Here is a 25107-nt window from a genome sequence, read left to right as displayed (position 1 = left end):
ATAAGTAGCTGTCTTATATATTTTGGTGCTCCTTGGTTTGGTGCATATATATTAAGAATTGTTATGTCTTCTTGATTCAGTGTCCCCTTAGCCATTATGAAATGGCCATTTTTATCTCTGAGTACTTTTCCTGTCTTGTAGTCAGCATTATCCGATATGAGTATTGCTACACCTGCTTTTTTTTGGATGTTATTTGCTTGGAGTATTGTTTTCCAGCCTTTCACTTTGAATTTGTTTTTATCCTTGTTACTTAGATGAGTTTCCTGTAGGCAGCATATAGTTGGATTTTCTTTTTTAATCCATTCTGCTACTCTGTGCCTTTTTATTGGTGAGTTTAATCCGTTTACATTTAGTGTAATTATTGATACTTGTGAGTTCCCTATTGCCATTTTATATCTTGCTTTCTGTTAGTTTTGTGTCTTGTTTGATCCTTCTCTTTCGTTTTTCTATCTTTTGTTTTTATTTGGTTGTATTCCATACATCTTTCCTCTGTTGCTATCTTTTTTATCTCATGTGCTTCTGTGGTGGTTTTTTCAATGGTGGTTACCTTTGAGTAATGAAAAGAGTCCCTACCCTGTTCATTGTAGCAAACTATTTTGTGAGTACTTTTGCACTCCATCGTCCTTTGCTACTGTTAATCTCCATCTTCTCCCCCTCTTTCTTTTTGTTGTTGTCACAGTTTAAATTTGGTTTTATTGTGTTCTTCTTGGAGCTTTTACTTGTGGCTCTGTTTTTTTTTTGTTCTTTGTATCTGATTGGAGAACCCCCTTTAGTAATTCCTGGAGTGGGGGTTTTCTGATGATAAATTCCCTCATCTTTTCTGTATCTGTGAATGTTTTTATTTCTCCCTCATATTTGAAGGATAGCTTTGATGGGTATAGTATTCGTGGCTGAAAGTTTCTCTCTTTCAGGACTTCAAATATTGGGGTCCACTCTCTTCTAGCTTGTAGAGTTTCTGCTGAGAAATCTGATGATAATCTAATGGGCCTTCCTTTATATGTTGTATTCTTCTTTTCCCTGGCTGCCTTGAGAATTTTTTCTTTGCTGTTGGTTTGTGTCAATTTCATTATGATATGCCTTGGAGTAGGTTTGTTGGGGTTAAGAAAACTCGGTGTTCTGTTTGCTTCTTGAATTTGAGGCTTTAGTTCTTTCCACAGGCTTGGGAAGTTCTCATCTATTATTTGTTTGAGTATGTTCTCCATTCCATTTTCTCTCTCTTCTCCCTCTGATATACCTATTATTCTTATGTTATTCTTTTTGATGGAGTCAGATAATTCTTGTAGGGCTATCTCATTTTTTTTAATTTTTGAGTCTCTTTCTTCTTCTCTCTGTTGTGCCTCAAGTTGCTTGTCTTCTATTTCACTAATCCTCTCTTCTATCTGACCTGTTCTATTAGCTAAGCTTGTTACTTCGTTTTTCAGCTTGTGAATTGAGTTTTTCATCTCTGTTTGATTTGTTTTTATAGTTTCAATTTCTTTGGACATATATTCTTTGTGTTCATTGAGTTGTTTTCTGAGCTCCCTAAATTGCCTTTCTGTGTTTTCTTGTATATCTCTGAGTATTTTTAGGATTTCTATCTTGAATTCTCTGTCATTTAGCTCCAAGGTTTCCAATATATTAAATTTTTTCTCCATAGATTTTTCCTCATCTAGCTGTGTTACCTCTCTTTTCTTTTGTATCCATGATATTCGATTTTCTCTTCCTTAATGGCATCTGAGGGTGGTTTTGTTGATAGTATTAATGAGATTTAATAAAGAATAAAAAGTTAAAAAAAATAAAAAATCAAAAAGAGTTGTTTTTTTTTTTAAAAAATTAATAATGAAATAAAGAAAAATAAAATAATAATTTTTTAAAAAAGAAAATTATTCCCCCCCTCCTTTTTTCCTCTCCTCTCCCCTTTTTCTTGAGAAAATCTTGTGGTGAACTGTGAATTATAACAAACAATGCCTGTGATGGAGGTTCTGAATTGGGGAAAAGTAATAAAGTGGCAAAAAAAAAAAAAAAAGGAAAAAAAAAAGGGGGGGCGGTATGGACCCACAAAAAGCAAATAAGGAAAAAATTTGGGTCAAGAATAAAATGATTTGCTTTTAGGTGTTGGTGTTGTCTAAGAGTTATGATGAGAGGAATAAGAGAACAGAAAAATGGGGGGACAAATTAAAAAAATACTATTGTATTTAGTGGAACAAGAACTAGATAAAATGGAGAGCCAGGGATGGGAGCACTGCTAGTGAGTTAAAAAGGTGAAGTAAAAAAACCCCCCAAATGCCACAAACATAAGTTTGAGTCCCAGATAAGATAATTTGTTTGTTATTGAGGTTTGAATGAGAGGAGATGTAAAGGAGAAAGGAAGAAACTAATATAAAGGGAGAAAAGAAAGAGAGAGAGAGAAAAAAAGAGGGAACCAGTAAAAGAAGAAAAAAGAAAGGAGAGAGAGAGAGTTAAGGGTTTTGGAGTGCAACCCTCATAGAGAGAAAGGAAGAGGAGAAAAAAGATAATGGGAGATGTAACACTTATGGGTAGTGTAGTTCAAGGAGAGGAGAGAGTAAGACCGGCAGAGAGTTAATCGGCCAAATTGGAGGAGGACAAAAAGTATCAAGAATGAAGATAAGAGAAACAAACGAACAAATATAATAAAATGGGATAGGTTATAAAGTCTGCAGATTATTCTTGATTTTGAGAGGTTATCTTCTTGTTTTTTCTTTTCTCTCCCTCTTCCTGGTCGGTGACTCTGTACCCCAGGTTCTGCCCCTTTGGCACGCTCAGGTAGAGGTTTGCAGTTGATAAGTCTCTATGGCAATGTCATGTATTGTGCTTTAGTCTCGTTGGGAGTCAAGGCTCATTAGCTTTCATAGGCTCCGACAGTGAGAGAGTCCGTGTTCCTGGAGCCTTTCTCCTAGTCTTTCCTTCCTCAATTAGTAGGCTGATAATCCAGCTATGGGGTTGTTGCTGCCTCTGCCTGGATAGTAAGAGGCTCAAAGAGCTGGCAACTCCCCACTCTATTTCCACTCAGCACAGGGCTCAGGGTAAGGCTCAGTCAGTCAGAGCTGCTAGCATAATCAGGCGGGCTTTCCGCCCACTCAAAGACCTCTGGCTCTGCCACTCTGTCCGGTAACACAGGCGGGCACCCACTTCCGGGGTGCTTGGAGGAAACTCTCATTCACTATCTGCGCGCGCAGACCAGGATATCCGGCCAGTAGTCTCACGCTCTGAGTGAAACCCCCAACCGCATGGAAATTTGCAGCGCTGGAATTCGCTCTCGCTCCGTCCCCGTGCGCGGCTTTTGCAAGGCGCTGGGGCGGCCCGAGATTCCGCTTTTGCCCACACAAAGGCCCCTGACTCTGCCCCTCTGTGCGATAACACGGGCGCGCCCTGCCGAGGCACTCGGAGGAATCGCTCACTACCTATCTGCGCGCGCACACCAGGATATGAGGCCGGCCGCGTTTCCCTGAGTGAAACCCTCACCAGCACGGAAAATTTCCACCGTTGGAATTAGTTCTCGCTCCCTCCCGTGCGCGGCTTTCCCAGGGCGCTGGGGCTGCCCAGAGATTCTGCTTTCGGCCCACAGAAAGGCCTCTGACCCTGCCTCTCTGTGGGGCAACACGGACACCCACTTCTGGGGCTTAGGAAGAGATCTCTCGCCCACTAACTGCGCACCAACCAGGAGAACGGGTAAAATGGCTGCCCCGCTTGTCTTTCTTTGTTTGGGTTTGGCGCGAGTGTTAGCTTGTATTGCCCGGCTTGCCACAGGAACAGTTTTTCCTCGGCTAGGATCTCCGTGCCACAGCCTGGTTCGGCCTTTTGTGCGCGGCCTGGATGTATTCACCCCCTTTGCCCGCCTCAGTTTCTATATTCACAGTTACCAGAGAAAGCCGCCCTGTTTAGGTTAGTGAGGAAGGCGGAGCATTTCTTACTCCCTATTTCCTTCAGGATTTGGTTATATATTTAGCCAATTTTTCACTCGACCATACCTTCGGGTGTATTGTGAAGCATCTGGAGGCTCCAAGTATAGGTTTTTCTGTTTCTGGTTGAAGATCTTGTTGAGTTTTGGGGGAGATTTATCGGTATCGCTTCCTACTCCGCCATTACTCTGACGTCATCTCCTCTGTTGTTGGCTCTTTGACCTCAACGGTATTTCCTGAAGAGGGGTGCCCAGTGGCTGTGTGTTCGGGCTGCCTCCGGGGTTCCCCGGCTACCTCCTGTGAACTTGACCTGCATGACCTCGGCCACCTCCCTGGCTCTGTGACAGCACGGGGGAGGATCGTGGCACCAGGTGTGTGTGGCCAGGGCTCTGGCTCTCACTCTGCTCTTGGAGTTGAATGGAAAAGGACAGCCCAGGTGTAAGTTCCTGACCTCATGCCCTACACATAGCTTCTTACGGCTCCCTTCTGGGACATCGGAATCTTGTCCTGTCTGTTAAGACACAGAGCGGATGTGTGATATCTGTCATTTCAAGGGGCCAAAATGATTCCTTTTTATTGGATCGAGCATGTGTTTATGGAGGTCTGCTGTCCTTTGGGACTGAGATGCTCGTCTGTGACACCCCCCCCCCCCCCGTGTGCAGGGCTGTGCTTGTCAGATTTTCACCTCATTCCCTAAGCCCTCACGCTTTCTCCCCGAGATCCGGTGCCATTTCTTGTATTACACCGCCCGAAAGACCTGCCTGGTGATATTTCAGAATGAGGCAGTACTCTCAGGGAGGGAAGTCTTCCTTTCTCGAGGCGAGCACGTTAAAGGCAGCTGTAAACTGCTGGGCGGTGCCGCCATACTGCGCCCCCCACCTTGGCCCGCCGGGCCTCCTGTCCGCCGTAGTGTCCAGTCTAACACTGAGTTTGTGTTCCTAAATGCTTTACATCTAAAATAATTTTTTAAAAACATTTAATTTTTACAGAGAGAGGAGCGGGGGTGTGGGAGGGCACAATAAGTATTAACTCATAGTTGCTTCACTTTAGTTGTTTATTGATTGCTTGCCGTATGTGCCTTGACCCGGCAAGTCCAGGGTTTCGAACTGGCAACCTCAGCGTTCCAGGCCGATGCTTTATCCACTGCACCACCACAGGCCAGGCTAAAGTAATATCTTTCAAAAGAGAAGTTAAAATTGGATGGATGGATGCTGAGTAAACCGTAGGAAATACAATTCTACAGAGAGTCCGTCACTGAGGCGTCAGCTATATTTGTGCACTGAACGTGCAGTTCTCCATCGTTCTGGTTTCTCAAAGCAGTAGAAAGGCAGTAGAGGCAATGACTGTCTTCTTAGGGTTCAAGAGGAAGCTGCTTTATTAGCTTTGCTTTAGACTTCTATTATGGGGCTGTTGAAGTATCATGTGCCCAGCATGGGACTTAGGTATTCCTAACTGTCCTCTGCCACTTCCCCTGAAAGTTCCAAAGTTTGAGATCACGGGTGAATAGCAGTGAGTCTGTTTGGCTAATTTACCAGGAACATGGGCATTTCTTCTATTCAGAGATGTGTAGTACTTTCCCGTCCTCGCATTTACTATCCACTGTTTTCTTTAATGGCTCACAGAGCAGCGGTGGGTTCAGACTGGACCGTGCGCAGGGCTCCAGCTTGGTCCTTCGTGGTGGAGGGTTAGTGTCCCCATCTGCATACATCTCTGAGGCGGCCTGTCTCCAGAGGGCCTTTTATTCAAGAGAGTCTCTCTCATTGTTCAAAATCAATATCGGAGATGGTTTGACCTTTTTTTTTTTGGTAAATAATTGTTTTATCAATATTTTAAAATAAGGAGTGAAAAGATATTTCCAACAACTCTTTGCTTTTAGGGAAGAGCTAAGGGGGCCCCTTAGGTAAGTTGCGAGAGGGTCAGAGATGCATTGTCCAAGTTCACAACATACAAAGAGTTTATTTGTGCAATACAGACCTTTTCTCAAATATTTTCACAGAATTCCACACAGCGCTCTACTAGAAAAGTAGAATTATACAACACCAAAATAACATTTTTTTTCTCAGTACAAATTACTAATCAAAAGGAAGGTGAAGATAGTTTAATAACGAGTAGGAGGTTACACGGGTGTTGCTTAATACAGCACCTGTAGCCTGGTGCTCAACCCCGGGGAGGAGGGGGCGGTGCACCCAGGTCCAGCTCTGTCTAGTGCCGAGCACAGCCAAACCTGTGCTCAAACCTCCGGGGTGAGCTTTGGTATTTGCAACTTAAAGAAAAATAAACATTGTGAGCCCAAGAACATTTCCATCGTTTCATGCTGGTGTTGCCATGAAGACGACAAATCAGGAAAACATTGTAAATATTTCACACTTGCTATAACATTAGATCCTTTATGTTCACCACACAATAAAACAACCTTCCCCAAACCATAATTTTCTAGGTCTAAAACATGCCTGAAGAAGAATATTGATAGAAATAATTCACTGAGATGTTTTAAATTACATTTACCATAATTTAAACATTATTATTTAAACCCCAGAAAGTTCAGCTGCTTAAGAAGCACAATTGTTTGGAAAAATACCGGGCCCAAATTCCCCTTCCCAGTATCGTAACCCCTTTCCCTGTTGTCAAAATCATGTATTTCACAAGATCACAGATAAATGGGAAGCATTTTTTTCCCCATAATATAGCTAGAATAAGTGGGTTTACTCACTCCATGTATATTTCCATAATTGGTGAAAATAGACTTCTTGTTATATGACTAAAAATATAGATTTTTTTTAAAACTACAGAACCCAGCAGCCAGTTTTCTGCTTTGCTATATACCTCCCCCCAAAAAGTCAAGCAACGTCTACAAAAATAGCAATTAACTTTAAAAAATATTTTGCTTCTTAGAGCAAATTTTAGGTTACATTCGGATGTGATAGCGATTTCTGAGAGAGCCGCTCTGGTCCCCCGAGGCACCGCCCTCATGTCAGTAGCGGGTCTGGTACTCGTGGTGCCACCGGTTGAAGTCGTTGTAGAACAGGACGATGCTCCCCGAGGCCATGCCGGAAATGATGCACCTGGGAAGGCACAGAGGAGCGGCATGAGCCTGTCCGTTCCCTAGGCGCTACTGCCCTCCTCAGATCTTGTAGTACGGGACAGTTGAAATCCCGCGCCCAGCGTGGGGCTTAGGGCTTCCTCATTTTCTTCTTCTGCCGACTTCCCTGAAGGTAGGCGTGGAAGAGGGCTGGCAGGGCTATCCCCTGTGGGAACCGGGCACGGGACATTTCTGAACCACTATCAGGCAGCCCTGAGGATGCTTCACTGCCACCTCTGCCCTGCTGTGGGGACCCGAGCCACAGCTGCCTTTCTGTGGACAGTACAGCAGGCCGTGCAGGATGAGTCCCTGCAGCCTGAGCGGGCCTGGCTGGCCTGGGCGCCTCACGCCTGTAGAAGGTGTCAGAGTCTCAGCAGTCACTGCTGGAGGGAACAGTACACGGAGGGCAGGGACCTCTGACTGCAGCCATGATCTGTGCTGGCTCTGCTCTGAGTAGGGGTCTAGTCCTTGTGACTGTTACTGGCTGCTGTCCCCGAGAGGGCATGGCCGGTTATCTGAGCCTTCTCTGGGTGACTGGTTAAGACCAATCCTTACGGGTCCTACTCAGTAGCCTTTCTGCTACCTCATACCAAAATCAGGAACTAAAATGTGTCACAGAAACTCAGCTAAACCCAAGAGGGACGAAAAACCTCTAAGACATAGAAAACAAATATGCAGGAAAGTGGTAAGGTAAGTTTTTCCTTATCAATAATTTACTTTAAACGGGAGGAGATTAAATACTCCAATCAAAAGGCAGAAACTGGCAGAATGAATGAAAAACATGATCAAATGTATGCTGCCTACAAGAGACTCACTTTAGGTCTAATAAGCAGGTAGAGAGGAAAAGGGTGGAAAAAGATACTCTGTGCAAACAGTCATGAAAAGAGTGGGGGTGATTGGACTAGTATTAGACAAGAGAGGCTTTAAATCAGAACCTGTCATGAGAGACAAGGACACTGTATTGATATAAAGCTCACTTCATCAAAATACTAAAATTACAAACTTGCACTGAACATAGTGGTGATGGTTATACAACAATGTGAATGTTCTTAATGCCAGTGAATTGCATACCAAAAAAAATGGTTAAATGGTAAATTTTACGTTGCTGCACCCCAAAATAAGGAACTAAAATGAGTGTGTAGTATTAAGAGGAAATAAGACACCAGATAATAATCACCCCCCCCCCAAATTTACCAGTTGGGAGGTTTCAGGGAATAAGCCCAATATCCTAATGGAATTCCCATGAATGGAGAGATCCAGGTATTTTACATTAAACATGTTAACAGCACTTTCATTTTTACTTAAAAGGTACTTTTAAGAAATACAAAAGCTTAACAACAAGGAAACCAGAGTCTGTTACTCCTGTCTTGTCTAATCCTGGAGAACGCAGCCTCTGTCCACAGTGGCCAGGCCAGCACAAGGGAAGTTACACTTGTTAAAAAGTACCTTGGAAATCCCAGTATTCACTGGCCTTTTATTGGACAGGCGACCGCCACCCCACCATCTAATCCCTCTGTACATAGGGTCTGACAGCACTGGCAGCGGGCCACGGGGCCAGGCTTACCTCTGGTCGTAAGACAGGGCCATGGCTCGGACTCCGGCATCGCAGCCTGGGTAGGCAAAGAGCTGCTTGAGGTCGGACACCTGCCAGACCATGACCACCCCGTTGTCTCCGCCTGTGACCAGGTACTGCCCGTCGCGGCTCAGCTGGATGGCCTGCAGGATAAAGCAGCATTCAGGTGAGGCGTGGCTCTAGCTAAGCGTCAGCCCGGGTTCGGTGAACTCCCACCGGTGGCTGGTCCTACAGTGCAGGAGGGAGGGGGAGGCAGTGTGTGTGTGTGTGTGTGTGTGTGTGTAAGTGCGCGCGCGCGCACTTCGGAGTTGTGAGGAAATCGGGAGTCATGGAAAACATTTGACATTTCTTAAAATCAAGTGGAGAGGTAGGCCATGCTTGAGTTTTTTTGTTTCTGTTTATTTCATTCTTTTTTAAAAAAAAAAAATTTATTTATTCATTTTTAGAGAAGAGAGACAGAGAGAGAAGGGGAGAGGAGCTGGAAGTATCAACTCCCATATGTGCCTTGACCAGGCAAGCCCAGGGTTTCGAACCAGCGACCTCAGCATTTCCAGGTCTAGACGCTTTATCCACTGTGCCACCACAGGTCAGGCTCATTCTTCCTTTTTAAGGTGACAAATTTTTGGTAGAATAATCTTTGACAAGTTTTTTTTTTTAATCATAGAAGAGAAAGGATTATCTCTTAGCCATTCAATTCACATTCATGTAAATGCCAACTTTTCATGTGTCTTAAAGGTTACTCTCAAGAACACACACGAAATATAAGAAAATCTCGTGTGGAAGATAGTTATGTACAAGAAGTACTGTCTAGATCTAAACCATATGCAAACAGAAGTTGCCATCTAAGTAAGAATCACTGTCCGCCGCCGCCCTTCGCTGCACAGTGGCTGGGCGCAGGGGCCGCTGTGCTGCTGAAGTCTGGCCCCTGGGAACCCACTACCCTCTGGCTGCCGCTCACCTGAGATTTACACCTGATGCTTTTTACTGGATATGTGCTATATTAAAACAAATTAAAACCATTAACCTTGAACAAACTGTTTTAGTAAAGACTCCCTAATCCTAGTTCTGTTTGGAATTATATTAAACATGACTTTGAGCATTATCCATTTATCAGCATTTTAATAAGCAGAACCTGTCCAAGTGAAGAGGCCTGTCCTATTCTCCTGAGGGCAGGCACTGGGGCAGCCTCTGACCAGCACCTCCTTCCACCCAAGCCGCAGTCTCGCCGGCATCGGGGGGCTGAGAGGGGCCATCACGGCAGCCTGGAGGCCTTCCACTCAGGCTCTGACACACGGGATAGGACAGCCAAAGAGCCTCACTGAGCTCAGGCGGTGGGGAGGCCCCGCAGGCTCTGCACCGGAGGTGAGCACCTCTGGGCAGTGAGGCCTGGCTCTCCCAGTGCCCTGCAGTCCAGGTCTCCATCCCCTCCCTCTCCCTTTTCTGCCTCCTCTGCTTCCACTCTCACAGTCCCCTCTCTCACCTTCATTCACCACTTTAATCCCTTCCTCCTCACCTCCATCCTCCACCACCACTTTCAATCACTTCTTCATCACTTTCTCTCTCCTCCTTACCTCTTCCTCCACCACTTCCCCTCTCCTCTCATCTCCTCTTCCACCACTTTCTTTCTGCTCTCACCTCCTCCTCCTCTCAATTCCCTCCTCCCATGTTCCCTCTACTCTCACCTCCTCATCCTCCTCCACTTTACCTCTCCTCTTACCTCCCTCCTTGACTTTCCTTCTCTCCCTTCCCTCCTCCACCACTTTCCCTATTCTCTTCACCTCCCACCTCCTCCACCACTTTCCCCCTCCTTACCCTTCCTCCTGCACCATATTCCCTCCTCACCTCCCTCTCTTCTGCTTTGCCTCTTACCTTCCTCCTCCACCACTTCCCCTCTCCTCTCACCTCCTTCACCTTCCCTCCTCTCACCTCCCTTTCCACTCACCACCTCCCCTCCTTCCCCCTCCAACACTTCCTCTCAACTCCTCCTCCCCACCACTTCCTCTCCCCCAACACTTCCCCTCCCCCACCACTTTCCCTCCTCTCACTTCCTCCACCTCTGCTTTCCCTCTCTTCTCACCTCCCTTCTCCACCACTTCCCCCTCTCACCTCCCTCTCCTCTGACCTCCTCCTCCACCATATTCCCTCCTCTCCCCTCCTCCACCACATTTCCTCTCCACTCACCTCCCTCCATGACTTTCCCACTTCTCTCACCTCCTCCTTTACCACATTCCCTCTCTCACCTCCCTTACCTCCTCCACCACTTTCCCTCTCCTCTAACCTCCCTCCTCAACCACTTCCCTTCTCGCCTCTTCCACATTCCCTCCTCTCCACCTCACCTCCCCCTCCACCACTTTCTCCTCACTTCCTTCCTCCTCCTCTTACCCCACTTTCCCTCTCACCTCATTCTCCACCACTTTTCCTCTCCTCTCACCTCCGTCCTCTACTTCCCCCCACTTCCTCACTTCTCTCACCTCCTCCTCGTCCACTTCCTCTCTCACCTCCTTTTCCTCCACATTCCTTCCCTCTCACCTTTCCCTCTCCTCTGCTTTCCCTCTCCTCTCACTTCCCTTCTCTCCACCACTCTCACCCCCCACCCCGTGTCCCCTCTGCCTGGCAGGCTCACTAACCACAGTGCCACCACTTACCTGGAAGGGCACTAGGGGACCAGGGCGCTGGGGGGAAGCGGCGAGGTGCTCCAGCCCAGCACTGGGGCAGCGGCAGAGGGTACAGTGATCGTAGGATAGGGGGAGCCAGTGTGCACACGCAGTCCCTAGGAAGTCCCTAGAGCCTTCGCTACGGACACGCCATAGAGTGTCTCAGAAGCAAGGGATTTCAGATTGCTTCACTGATTTTTTACTGTGGCTGACAGTATAATCGCAACTCAGAGTGACCGATTATCAGCATTATTACTTTAGGAAAGGAAAATCCTCTGATGTGCACTTGGTTTAAATGAAGTATTGTTGGGAGGAGGGGACGGCAAAGCTTTGGTGTCTGCATGCCTTGTGGTGGGGCCACCAGCCGCCTCGGAAACACGTGAGAAGCAGCAGCGCCTGGCTTCATCATGATCCTAGGCGCCCCCCCCCCCCCCCATTCTACTGAGAGAGGCACTCAGACTGGGCCTCGGAGAGCTCGTCATCTCTGCGGCCCTGGGTCAGGAGGAGCAACCGAGCAAACGTCCAGGCTCCCCGAGAGCCCCGCGCCCTTCCTCCCAGCTGCCCCGCCCAGTGCCCACCCAGTCCACAGGCACCCCGCCTCGTCCTGGACAGTGACAGACACCAGCGCCTCGCTTCCCCACCCCCTCCCTCAGCAAGCTGGGGGGGGGGGGAGACAGGGAGGACCCGGAAAACGGCTTCTCTAGAGAGCAGGCCTTACCCTCCGCTCAGCCTAACACTGAGGGGCCCTGTCTTGAAAAGATAGCGAGACCCTAAGAGGCCCCCTAGCATTACTGTACTGCTCACAAAAACTAGGGGATATTTCAAAATGATTATGTAGCGATAAAATATCCCCTAGTTTTTGTGAGCAGTTTAGTTCTTGCCTAGCAAAATAGGAAGATGCTTGCCTAATTCACATTCTAATGTGAAGCCCTACCCTCACCTTGGCAAGTTTGGGTACTGTTATCCACGGAGAAGTCAAGTCAAACTAGAGGCAGATCTAAGGAATCGTAATGCCCACCACTCCCACCACAGCCCATGCAGAGGAGACTGTTTTGAGTGTGCTCTACGGCATCACTGCAGCTTTGATGCCACACAACCTGCAGATAACTCCCTCGGTTACAGAAACTGAGCCTGCCCTTGACAGCCGCCCGGAGTGACTTCACCAGACTTGAGGCGGGCCTTCTGCTGAAAGCTCCCAGGGGTTTCCCCAGCGGCCCTGAACACAGACCAGTGAGGCTGGCGCATGTCGTTGGCGAGGTATACAGGCCTCGTCCAAGCAATGTCTGGATTTTTTTTTTCTCTTTGGCATGGAAAAGAGAATCTCAGCCATTCAACAGGTTCTTACTTTTTCCACTGACATGAGAGGCAGGCTGAGAAACATCCTAGTTCCATTTAGTTGTGGACTCACTGATTGCTTCTCATATGTATCCTGATTGGGGGTCGAACGCATGACCTCTGGTGCAGCAAGCTGAGGCTTTATCCACTGAACCACCCAACCAGGGCCAAGAGAGGTTTCTTGAACGAACCCTCGCCTGCCTCCCTTGCCACACCCTGAGGTAAATCTCTCAAATTCTGAGAAGTCTGTAGGGCACTCACCCGAATGTTGTCCTCTGTTTCCACGGTGGCCTGGAGCTTCCCATTCACGCTGAATGTGCAGAAGGAGCCGTTCTCATAGAATATGACACAGTGACCCTCTCTGGAAGCCTGAATGAGTTTTGGTTTCAGGCAGTTTTCCGGCCCCTCCAAAGTCCTCAGCAAGTCTCCATTCATGGAATGTACGAGACATGGTCCTTCTGGAAGGAGAGGAGAAAAAAGGCAAAGTTCTTTTTTTCACACCGGGACAGACAAATGTGATCCGATTCCTGAGCACAGATCAAAGCGTATCCCAGAACCACATGACCGGAAAGAAAGCCTTAGAAGTGACACATTCTATGTGTGCTATTTTGAAAATTTCCTTGGCATGCTGGTCATACCTCACCTTTCCTTTGGGAGGGGAGAAAGTGGAGCCATATACAAGTTCACTTCTCAAGGGACTGGAAGTTACCTATAAACTTCATTATGCCAATTGGTGATTAAAAAACTGGGTGGTTTAAGAAAGGAACACCACAGCCTGACCAGGCGGTGGCGCAATGGATGGACCATCGGACTGGGAAGCAGAGGACCCAGGTTCAAAACCCCAAGGTCACTGGCTTGAGGGTGGGATCGCTGGCTTGAGCATGGGATCATAGACATGACTCCATGGTCGCTAGCTCAAGCCCAAATGTTGCTGGCTTGAGCAAGGGGTCACTTGCTCTACTGTAGCCCCTCAGTCAAGGCACATAAGAGAAAGCAATCAGTGAACAACTAAGGACCCTAAGGAGCCACAATGAAGAACTGATGCTTCTCATCTCTCTCCCTTCCTATCTGTCCTTCTGTCACCAAACAAAACAAAAAACGCACCACAAACTCCAAGTTCTAGAAGAGTGTCTGGGAGGATGGGGCTGCCCCTAGGCCCACTCAGACCCTCTGGTCCGAGGGTGGCGGCAGCACTGGGCACGTGCATGGAGAACTCATCCGGGCAGCTGGTGAGGATCTGCGTCCCCACCCCCCTCACTGTCTCACAGGGAAGCAGGCTCCTGCTGGCCCACCCCCTCCCAAGAGAGCTCATGAGGGGCCCTTTCCCACTTCTCAGCAACAGTCACTTCCTTCCTGCCAGCAACCCCCCAAAGGAAGAGCATGTCTCCCCCCTCCCGGCTGAGCTGCTGGAGGAAGGTGAGGACAGGCCAGCTAGCCCACGACATCGGAGCGCTGCAATTCTGAGCACCTGCCACGTGCACAGCAAAGGCAGAGCACGCAACCCAGACTGCCTGCGTGAGGAGGAGGGGTCTGAGTCAGACAAGGGAGTACCTGGAGGATATGCCGGAAGGCTCTCCAGGCTAAACCACCTGTGGCCACCCGGAGTCCTGACCTGGTCCCCCAGGACTACTGAGAGCTCGCCCTTTGGAAAATAAGCCTCTTGGTGTTTCTGGAGCACTGCAGGAATGGTCAGTTTTCAGTGTTCCCAAATGCAGGCTGTCTGGCTCTGCCCAGAACCAGGACACCTGGCTTTCGGGGATCACTCTCTAGGATGCCAGCCCTTCAATAGTGCAGATCCAATTCCAGTTGTCACAGTAACCACACAGGACACACTGCCAGGCTAGCTCCCCAGCCCACTGACCACTATGTAAATAACACGTGCATCATGACTGGTGACCAACCGCGTCACTTCTGTCAAGGTCTATCAGTGAGTGGTCACTGCGTGTGTGTATGTGTGAGTTCATGCTCAGACAGCAGCAAACTGTCCAGCTGTGCAGCCACCGGTGTCCAGTGAGAAAACTGTGACATGTGACAGCTGTAGGCAATCAGAAGAGGGTGCTGGCCAACACAGATGGCACTGCAGTCAGGAGACGCAGAGCAGTGAGACTGACAGGGAGACCTGAATGGGACACAATGGGGCGGCAGAGACAGTGCTGCCGGGGGGGGGGGGGTCACACCGCTGGGACCAGCTCCGCAGTCAGAGGGAATTGGGGAGGGGCACTTGCAGGCTGAAGGGGGGGGGGTGTCGTTGTAACAAACCTGGCGGCGTCTCCGGAGAAGCCGTACCAGCAGACACCTCACGTTACAGGGACCCTGGGGGGCTTTCATGACACTGAAAGCACAGAAGTTAAAATGCTGGCGGCTGGTCTGAAGGAGCACGCCAGCTGCCAGGGCCCAGGGCGCTCGCGTCCAGCGTGGAGAGGAGGCAGCAGCACTCTTCAAAGAAATAAGTGCCCGAGTCCTCGTCGCTAATGTCTTAAGTTACAGTGTCCTAAGTAAATATGAGTTTTATTATTTTTTTTCATGTCCACATATGTATGTGTATGTGTAAGACTTTTTAATGTTTCCATAAAAATTTTCAAAGGCCATGGGCCAATCATGAAATTTGCCATTGATTATTAAACTCACTTTGTATGGGCTTTGCCTGTCTAGTCATTTTTATGGTCCCAAACCACCATGCAAAACTAGAACAGTCTGTAATGTGATAGCTTCATTTTACACATCTAATTGGAAGCACACGCAGTCCAGAAACTCATGTTAGCTCAGGATGTGTGAAACTGTTGGGTGAAAGGCTAAAATTCCTGTTGGTATAGAATTTTTGTTATCATTATTACTATTTCATTGTTTTGTCTGGCTAAATTTTTTTTGTGTGTGACAAAGACAGAGGAGAGACAGAGGGACAGAGAGGGGCAGACAGGAAGAAAGAGAGATGAGAAGCATTAATTCTTCATTGCGGCACCTTAGTTGTTCATTGATTGCTTTCTCATGTGTGCCTTGATGGGGGGGGGACACTACAGCAGAGCGAGTGACCCCTTGCTCAATCAAGTCAGTGACCTTGGACTTCAAGCCAACGACCAGAAGATCATGTCTATGACCCCACTCTCAAGCCAGCAACCCCATACACAAGCCAAATGAGCCTGTGCTCAAGCCGGAGACCCTGGGGTTTTGAACCTGGGTCCTCTGCGTCCCAGTCCAATGCTCTATCCACTGCGCCACTGCCTGGTCAGACAACCAGCTAAATTTTTGAACACAATCCTTTGACAATTTAATATTAAAGTTTTGTTAGCTAGACTAAGTCTCATAGTTCAAAACTCAGAGAAGGTGACTGAAATACCCTCTGCTTCCCCTAAATACTCCTTAGGCTACCCCATGAGGTACACCTATAGCTCATGCCGGACGGGACCTTCCGGTGTGTTCGGACATCAGCTGAGGGCTGGGGGCCGAGGTGCACAGACTGTGACAATGGAGTAAGCAATGGCATGGAAACGGCTCGGCTCCCAGTCAGACCCTGGTCTGCTGCAGGTGCTTTTGGCAAGCTTGCTTGGTATCTTCGGCCTGACTGCGATGCTCTGAGGACAGACCTCCACGCAGAGCAGCTTAGGCACCTTGCCACTCTACTCTTGGTGCCACCAGGCTCCTGCTCAGTCCTGACATTTGGAAGTTGGAACAGACTGGGTCAGGGGCTTCCACTCAGGAGTGGGAGGAAGCCAGCCCAGCCAGAGGGCAGAAGAATAAACAAACATATAAAGACATTCCTGGTTCCAGCCTCGCTCCTTGCAGCAATGCCATCAGCACTTTCTGCAGCGAAACAGAACTATCTGTGCTGCCCCATACGGCAGCCACCGGGCCTGTGTGAGTACTAAGGACCTGATGGGCTAGTGCCACCACTGAACGGAACCAAACAAGGCAGATGTTGTGGGAAAGTACCACAGCTTTACCTGTAGAACCACTCAATACCAAGCCGAGCTCGGCACAGACGGCAGCGCACGTGATTTCATAGTCATGGCCTGTCAAAATGGCCCGGGGCGTGGTGGTCCCACCTGTAGGAAAAAAACAAACAGATAAAAAGGACAAATTCATTCAAGTTCATGCGGGGGAATACCTCTCTCTACTCAGGTTAAATAATCAGCAACTTGTTTCTAACGCCCATAATGTCTAAATCTTTTACTAATAGTTTGAGAATTTGTCCAGAAACCCTATTTTAGAACTAGATCCAAAATATATGTTATAGTTTGAGGACCACGTGTTGTTGTAGTTTTAATCCTTACATGATTATCAAGCAGCCATGGCTGAAGCCTCCGAGTAAAAGAAGTCAGAAGTCTGCATTATAAAATGCCTCAGAAACTTTCCCAATACAAATAGAAGCCCCTTGATTAGATGATTTATGGAGGGACAACTATAAAAGTAGGGATTTAGGCCTGATTCACATTTCAAAGAGAAGCAGCCACCTTCTCTCCCCCTTGCCCCCCACCCTCCCAGTGGGCCACTGAGCCCTCTCTTATAGCTAAGTCAGACTGAGCTAGGACTCATGACGTCTCAACACAGCACCTCTCTTAAATATCTATTGTCTTTACTAAGCTTATATATAAATATTTTCCTGATATATAAATCTCACTCTATCTCTATGATTCATTCCAAGAACAAAGAGAAAACAGCCGTTACATGTAATTCTACTGAAAGTACTTTGAAAATGAGGGGAGGGGTAAGGGGGAGGGCAGAGGAGGAACACCCGGACCAGAGGGCTGTTCCAGAGGATTTTCACAGGGAGGAGGGGCTATCCTGCACCTCGCTCCCAAACCAGAGAGAAAACCGTGATTGGCTGATGGGAACTCACACGTGACTGGCCCCGGCACAGAAAAGCTGAACTGGAATGGGCTGTCTTTGTGGCTTGATTCGTGCCAAGCCACAAAGATAAACTGAATTCCGTCCTTAGCCCGAATAACACCACTTTACACTAGTCCTTTACTGTTATAGTCACTAAGACCAAGACACAAAAAGCCTTTATAGACGGGACTAGGGAGCAGGACTGTTAGCATTCTTAGATTCCCTTGATCTGGCCTGGTTTTGTACTATTACTGATAAATGAACTGTGTAATCTAGGAGGGGAACAATGTGCCCAGAAAGCAGGTCACTGCCCAGCTGTGGAACTCTGTGGTAAAGAATAACTGGTCAGCCTAACCGCAGACACTGGCTGTCCTTGGAACAGTCAAACACTGAGCAGAGACCGGGAAGGTCGGGGAAGGGCCAGCAGAGACCTACTGTCCTTGGGAAGGCAAAAGAATTTAGGTCCAAAGCAGTGGTTTTTCATGAAGGGTCAGTGAGTTCTCTGGAATTTCATGTGAAATATATGTGCAGGCCTGTTTTTCGGTGGGGGTGGAGGGGTTGAGTTTTTACAGAATGCACAGAGATCCGTTCCCAAAAGTGGGGCAGGGGCCTCTGCTGGGATGACACTTCGCTGGTGCCTGCAGGGACCTCAAGGCCAGCTCTTACAACTACAACGTGTCGCTGGGGACACGGTGCCCAGCTGTGTCTGCAGAGTCCTTCCTGGCTCTCGGTGACAGTGGCACTTCTGAGGGGGAGTTCAGTAGAGGGCACCACACTGGCTGTGCTAATGCTGCGTGCGGCGAGACCATGGGGTGGCCGCCATGCTTAGTGACAAAGGGGACTTCAAAAGACCCATGACAAGGCAAAGGGGTGGGGGAATAAGAAGGCTGGTTTCATCTGATCCCAACCTTAAAAACTTCTTTTGGGAGGAAAATCTACCTACCTCAATTACAAAGTTTACTTGACATTTTCTAAACAGACAATTTGTTTGGAAGTTCCTCTTGTGAGAGCACCCCCCCCCCATTAAACAGTACACAAATTTGAGTAATTTTTCTAAGAAAAAAACACACATAATTTAAGCCGATCTGGGCTACTTAATTTTAGATGTTAGATATAAGTCTTGCTACAAAAGTGAAAAAGAGGTGTTACATTTTAAAGGTTGCCAATACTTTGGTCCTCACTCGTGGTTCCCCCTTTCCCGAGATGCTCCACTTCCCACAAAAATACCTACAAAGTTATTTTAGAAATCGATGTCTGATTATATCAGCAACTTGTTTGAAATCAAGAATTAAAATCATTAAGATCTCAGGCATACATTTTCAGTGATTGTTCCTTTTCTGTTTAACCATTTTATGGGGGGTAGGGGCGGATCTGGGTTTTTATTTGGATGGTCTAGGGATTCCTAAGCGGAAAAGGACGGTTTGAAGGAACACGATGGCGACTAAAACAATCGAAGTGAAGCCAGGGTAAATCCCGGACACGTGGATAATGGCAGCCCCCGCGAACACTGTCACTTAAGCATGTCAGTGCTAGCTTTCTGTTTCCTAGGTCTAAGAGTATTTTCTCAGGAACGTGGGGAGGAAGTGAGCTGACTGCCGTCAACTGTATTTCTTTAATGGAAAATAGTTAAACTACTGAGAATTTTCTATGACTACAAAGTGAAGAGTTCAGGAAGCCTCATGATTAAACCCGTAAGTAATGGGTTAAGGTATAAGTATCAGCATTCCTTTTTGTAAACTCAAAATTTTAATAAATATGCTTTACTTGCAAAACCCTAGTTTCCAGTAATCCACACTGTACCAACCATTTCTCCCTCCACAAATCAGAAGACCCACACATGCTATGTAATTTCAAAACTGAATAGAGATTTTTCTTTTCCTAGGGCCCAATCCCTAATAAAGAACTGTTCAGTGCGAGGACTTTGGCTTAAAAATTTGGCAGAATGTCCTCTAACCCAGGAAGCAGGTCAGACAGTTTAGGAAATACAGAAAAGAAAAAAAAAAAGGAAAGAAAAAAACAACAAATTAAAAGCATAAGGGTAGACTTATAATCGTTGGGTTCTTTTCAGGTAACTGGTTTCACAACACTCACTGGGTTTCCAATAAAAAGAGTGTGTTACTTCCCTCCCTTTAGGAAACACACATTAATGGCCTTTAAAAATCTGCACAACAATATAAGGAGAAATATCATTTCCTCTAAGAAAAGCTGTTTCCAGTCTTGGTTAAAGACTGACCACTGTATTCCCTTATTACACGCTGTGTAGATTCAGTGTTCTTTATATTTTTTTTATCAAAAAAATCTGTTCAAAATAAATACTTGAATTTTTATAAATGCCCAGAAACCAAATGTTCTAAATATTAATATTTCTCAATAGCAAATAGAATTATGTGATATGGGAATTAAACCCAACAGGTCCACACTGTTTAAGCTCAACAAGGTATTTCGGGACGTACTTAGAATGAAATCACTAAGGGCCGAGGGCCTAATCAGGGACAGAAGATGGGATTCGGATGTGACTCTCAGAATCTATTTCTCTGCAGTCACACGGTTACACATCACCCTGGGTCCCACAGCCGAAGCAGTAACCTCCCACAGAAAGGAAAGGCAGAACCCTACATATCTGTATCCATTTCTGCTTGTGAAGTCTAGAAACAAAATCCAGGAACATATAACTCATGCCCTTTGCAGCACTCACCTAGACCAGCCCCTCCCAACTACCTGTCAGCCCACAGAGTTAATACCCAGGGGGGTAATCAGTTCGAAGAAGACAATGCTGGCCAGTAATACTTTTTCAAAGACCCCAGAAGTTATCACTATCTCTCATTGAAGTCTCCAAACCAAATAAAGAACAGAGGGGAAAAAGTTTTCTGGAAAATATCAGGCTAATTCTTTGATAAAAATTTGCAGTAGTTAATGGATACAAGAAGTCACTTACTTTTGCTTTCAGAGATAGCAGGATCTACCAAACGCAGGACAGATTCCCCTAAGAACCTTTTAAAGTCTCAGTGCTTGAAAAACCGTCATGTCTTTCAGTGAAGCTGAGAGAAAAATTTATCTTGCTGCTAGTTTAAGGGGCTGTACTTCAGACTCATCTTAAAGAGAAATAAAAAGAGAAAGAGGATAGACTCTTGGACTGCTTTGAAAAGCTTGAGCAGTTACTTCAAAGGGAAGGATGTCTTTGTCCCGAGAGCGGGTTTATGACTACTGATGCAAATCCTAACCAAAGGCTGAAAGGGATACTCGGTGCATCTTTATGGAGGGCCTTAAAGGAAGATGATCAAGTCAGAGGAGATTAAAGCCAGGCCAGGCCCTGCCACGAATACCAGGACCCACCAGCTCCTACAGAGGCCTTTCTCGGCACACAATACCAGCTTACACAGGCTTTGTGATGGCCCACCCTGCATTAAAGCAGCACCAGTCTCCGTAATGCCCACTTAGCAGTTATACTGGATCTGTGTTTTAAAATATTAGGCGAAATATTTTACACCATTAGGCAGAATAACAAATATTTTTATTAAATGTGTTTCTTTGGTGCCCACATGGACTCTAAACCACTTAAAGTTATACCTGGAAGAGGAAATGGTAATTTCTTTAGTATCTTGCTCATAAATATCTAATGGGAAAAGCTCTGTCTCTATTAAGGTAAAGGGGATTAATAATCCAGATAAAAATAGACCTGACACATATTTCTGGCAAATTTTGAGTTACATTTTAAAAACTGAATGAAGTTCTTGGTATTTCTGGCATCGTCTCCTCAGTCTTATAAAACTTAAATGACTTTACAATGCATTGCAGAGTTCTCATTAGCAGCTGAAATATTTTGAAGCACCAATTATAAAATGAAATGCAGTTCAACTTTTCTCTGTTCTTAGTTTTGTAGAAATAAAATTAATTCTTCCAATTAATGCTCAGTTTAGAAGATTTCTGGGCCAGAACCGAACATTTCCCATTTGTTTACTCCCGTAGTAACATTTATCGGGCGTACATCACGTACATTGCACTGTGGAAGGAAGGCGGGGAATGAAATGCACCTTGTATTTGTAAGTGACTTGATTTTAAATGTTCACCGCATCAGGATTTGTTGACCTTCCCACAAATCTGTATATTATATGTATCTGTAATTGGAAAGGTACAAAAGTTATACTGACTATTATAGAAACCTAAACAATTTATTACAGCTGAATTTTTTTATTACAGCTGAATTTTTACACACAATTAATATTTAACAACAACTAATAAAGACCTCAAATAAAAACAACTGATAATTTTCCACATTACTAAAATCTAATACCATATGATTTCTTGGGTATATGAGACCTAGCTTTGTTAAAAAGAAATCGTTCCAATAAAGTACTCATTCTCAAAGAAGACAGCTTTATTTAAGAACTCTAAACACATAAGTTATTAAGTATATATAGTTTTTTTTAAATCTTTTATATGTTATATGCCAGTCATTTTCTAAAGATGGATACTTCTGTTTTTCACATGTTTTTCCCATTTTAAGTACATTTTGGTAACTTGAGAGCATTCATTAAGAAAAAGAAATCATGTAAAAATTGAATACCAAGTTTTCTCATGTGGTTCACCATAATGGTAAATCAAGAAATTCAATGACTTTTCTAAAGTGAAAATGAGGTTAGCTAAATGTTTCTTAAATCTGTCCCATTAACTTTCTAATTTTTCTTTTTCTTTCTTAAAAATTTTATTGACTTCATTGGGATGACATTGGTTGATAAAATTATATGTTTCAAGTATACAGTTCTCTAGTGCATCATCTGTATGTTGTGTTGTGTGTTCGCCACCCAAAGTCAAGTCTCCTTCCATCGCTATTGACCCCCCTTTACTCTCGTCTACCTCCCTGCCTCCCTGCCTGCTGGTACTCACCATATAGTAGTCTGTGTCTATGAGGTTGCTTCTCTTTTGGCTTTTGCACCCAGCCTCCCAACCCGTATCCCCTCTAACAGCTGTGGGTCTGTTCTCTGTACTTCCTAATTTTTCAATGGGCATTATAACACTATGTTTTAATTCTGCAAGGAAAAGCTATTTGAAATTTGTTCTATTCATTCTATCCCCACCAATCCTTCCCCCTTCTTTCCGTTTGTTGTGGTCTCTTTGGTGAAAAAGAAGTGTTAGTTTAGTTAAACCAGTGGTCGGCAAACTGTAGCTCATGAGCCACATGCAGCTCTTTGGCCCCTTGAGTGTGGCTCTTCCACAAAATACCATGTGCGGGCGCTACCTTGATAAGGAATGTACCTACCTATATAGTTTAAGTTTAAAAAATTTGGCTCTGGCCTGACCTGTGGTGGCGCAGTGGATAAAGCATCGACCTGGAAATGCTGAGGTCGCCAGTTCGAAATCCTGGGCTTGCCTGGTCAAGGCACATATGGGAGTTGATGCTTCCAGCTCCTCCCCACCTTCTCTCTCTCCTCTTTCTCTCCCTCTCTGTCTCTCTCTCTCCCTTTCTCTCTCCTCTCTAAAATGAATTTAAAAATTAAAAAAAATAAAAAAATTAAAAAAATTTGGCTCTGGTCCTGGCTGGTTGGCTCAGTGGTAGAGTGTTGGCCTGGCGTGCGGAAGTCCGGGTTCGATTCCCGGCCAGGGCACACAGGAGAGGCGCCCATCTGCTTCTCCACCCTCCCCTCTCCTTCCTCTCTGTCTCTTCTCTTCCCCTCCTGCAGCGAGGCTCCACTGGAGCAAAAGATGGCCCGGGCGCCAGGGATGGCTCTGTGGCCTCTGCCCCAGGCGCTAGAGTGGCTCTGGTGGCAACAGAGCATCGCCCCCTGGTGGGCGTGCCGGGTGGATCCCAGTCGGGCGCATGCAGGAGTCTTGTCTGACTGCCTCCCTGTTTCCAGCTTCAGAAAAATACAAAAAAAAAAACAAAAACTTGGCTCTCAAAAGAAATTTCAATCGTTGTACTGTTGATCTTTGGCTCTTTTGACTAATGAGTTTGCCGACCACTGGGTAAACAAATAGACTACAGAAAAAAATGCCATAGCTGCATTCAGGGTGTGGCAACCATCAGATAGTACATTTTGGTGGCTTTCCTCTAATATTATTAATTCTAATATTATGTGATATGTAGTTTATGTATATATGTTTATGACAATGGAATCATCCTTTAAGACTCCATTAGAAAGTGGCTTTGTGTAGATATGGACCTAAAATTGTTTATGTAAAATATAACCCTTAATTTGTAATATTTAGAAAGTACAAAATCCTATCATAACATGTACTTTCATAGAACACAGCATAACAAAATTATCTCTGTATTGTCCTTTGCAGATACTCAGAGAGCTTTAGTGACAGGGTTGAATCAAACTGTCGACAGCTGCTAGTCCAATTAAAGCAAACTGCAGACTCAGTGCAGTTCCAGGGCTGAGAAGGGAGCCGCTAGCCTGGACACTGGACTGAAGTCGGGCTCCAGCGCTGCTCGCTTGTGACCCCCGTGGGCAAGTCCACACAGTCAGAATGAGATGCAAGGGCTTCCAAGTCGGAGGAAAAAGGAACGGCGTCCTTCTCACTGCTCTGCAGTTCAGCTACGAGACAGGGGAGCAGTAGCTCCCACACAGGACCCCGAGGATTAATGAGCTAGCGTGCCAAGTGCAGAGACGGGTGCCTGGCGGAGCGCGTCTAGGCAGCGTCATCCGGCAGCAGTGTGACGCTCACTCTCACCCGCTGGTGTAGTCACTCTTTCCAGCACAAGTATAATGTCTGATTCTGTGCTGCATAAACATCAATCAGAGATGGTCCTCATATATTTTGGGGGGGGTCAAGGAGAAAATAAACCTTAATTTCTAGAAATTATAGTTTGATTTTTCTCATTTGTCCTTTTCTTAGACCTTCCAACCTTATTTGACATCCATATAAATTCTGCAACTACTGTACTAATATCTAGAAGCGTAGAGCAGGAGGTGAAGGTACATTGCAGGAATTAGGTATTTCTCCTTCCAAATAAAATATCTTTCGTATCTCTGATTATCAAAGTAACACATGCTTATTAGAAAGCTTTAAAATAAATTAGTAAATTGTAAAGAATAAAATGAAAAACTGCGTCCAGAGTCCACTATCTATAAATTACCATTGCTAACATTTTGCTGGCTATGATCCCAGACTTTCTTCTGTGCACCAATATACAGAGAATACAAGGCATACACACAGACGTAGATATTTAAAATAGATCATATTATACATGTAGTTACTGCTCTTTTACATGACACAGACAGCCTATCCCTCCATGTCAGTATCACAAATCCAAATGTGTTCGTGGCTACCCAGTATTTCATTATGTGCATATATCAAACTTAACTGATGTACTTCTTTCCTCCTAGATTCTTGAGACTTTGGGCTCTAATTCATTGACAGCTTCTGTAGCTGCAGATGGGTGTCAAGTAACATAAACAGTATAAAATTCTGCCTCCAATAAAGAATGCAGATAGAACAGTTACTGAAATAGGATCTTATTCATACTTGTTGGTGTGCACATTAAGGTGATTTTTATGAACAATTAAATCAAAATTAAAAATCAAAAACTATTTTTATCTATCCTAAATTCTGAAGTCACAAAAAATTCTCTGTAATAGGTTCTCCTTGACATTTTTAAGTTTCCTTTGTTTAAAATATGTAAATAAGGCACTAGTGAGAGCTATAGAGAATTTTCACATTTTTAGCTATTAGAAACATTCTGGATTTGACCCCAAAAGCAAAGGCAAAGCAAAAAATGAACAAATGGCCCTAAATAAAATG

At 45.6% G+C, this 25107-nt stretch overlaps 1 protein-coding gene across 6 annotated transcripts in view; it reads right to left on the bottom strand.

Moving 5' to 3' along the window:
• Positions 1 to 5844: 5844 nt before the first annotated feature.
• The window catches only part of LRBA (LPS responsive beige-like anchor protein), a 634310-nt gene continuing 615047 nt past the window's right edge, over positions 5845 to 25107 (bottom strand). For all 6 annotated transcript variants that reach the window (XM_066280997.1, XM_066281009.1, XM_066281017.1 and 3 more), the window contains exons 54-57: positions 16479 to 16580; positions 12802 to 12998; positions 8543 to 8694; positions 5845 to 6961 (exon numbers count right to left, since the gene is read on the bottom strand). In XM_066280997.1, coding sequence (XP_066137094.1) covers positions 6871 to 6961; positions 8543 to 8694; positions 12802 to 12998; positions 16479 to 16580 — 542 coding nt within the window. In that variant the 3' untranslated portion in view covers positions 5845 to 6870. The remainder of the gene's footprint in view (positions 6962 to 8542; positions 8695 to 12801; positions 12999 to 16478; positions 16581 to 25107) is intronic.

The sequence above is a fragment of the Saccopteryx bilineata genome, chromosome 1 (genome assembly GCF_036850765.1).
Source record: "Saccopteryx bilineata isolate mSacBil1 chromosome 1, mSacBil1_pri_phased_curated, whole genome shotgun sequence".
NCBI classification, from domain to species: Eukaryota; Metazoa; Chordata; class Mammalia; order Chiroptera; family Emballonuridae; genus Saccopteryx; species Saccopteryx bilineata.
Note: the sequence above shows the minus strand (reverse complement) of the source record. Positions and strands in the feature narration are given on the sequence as shown.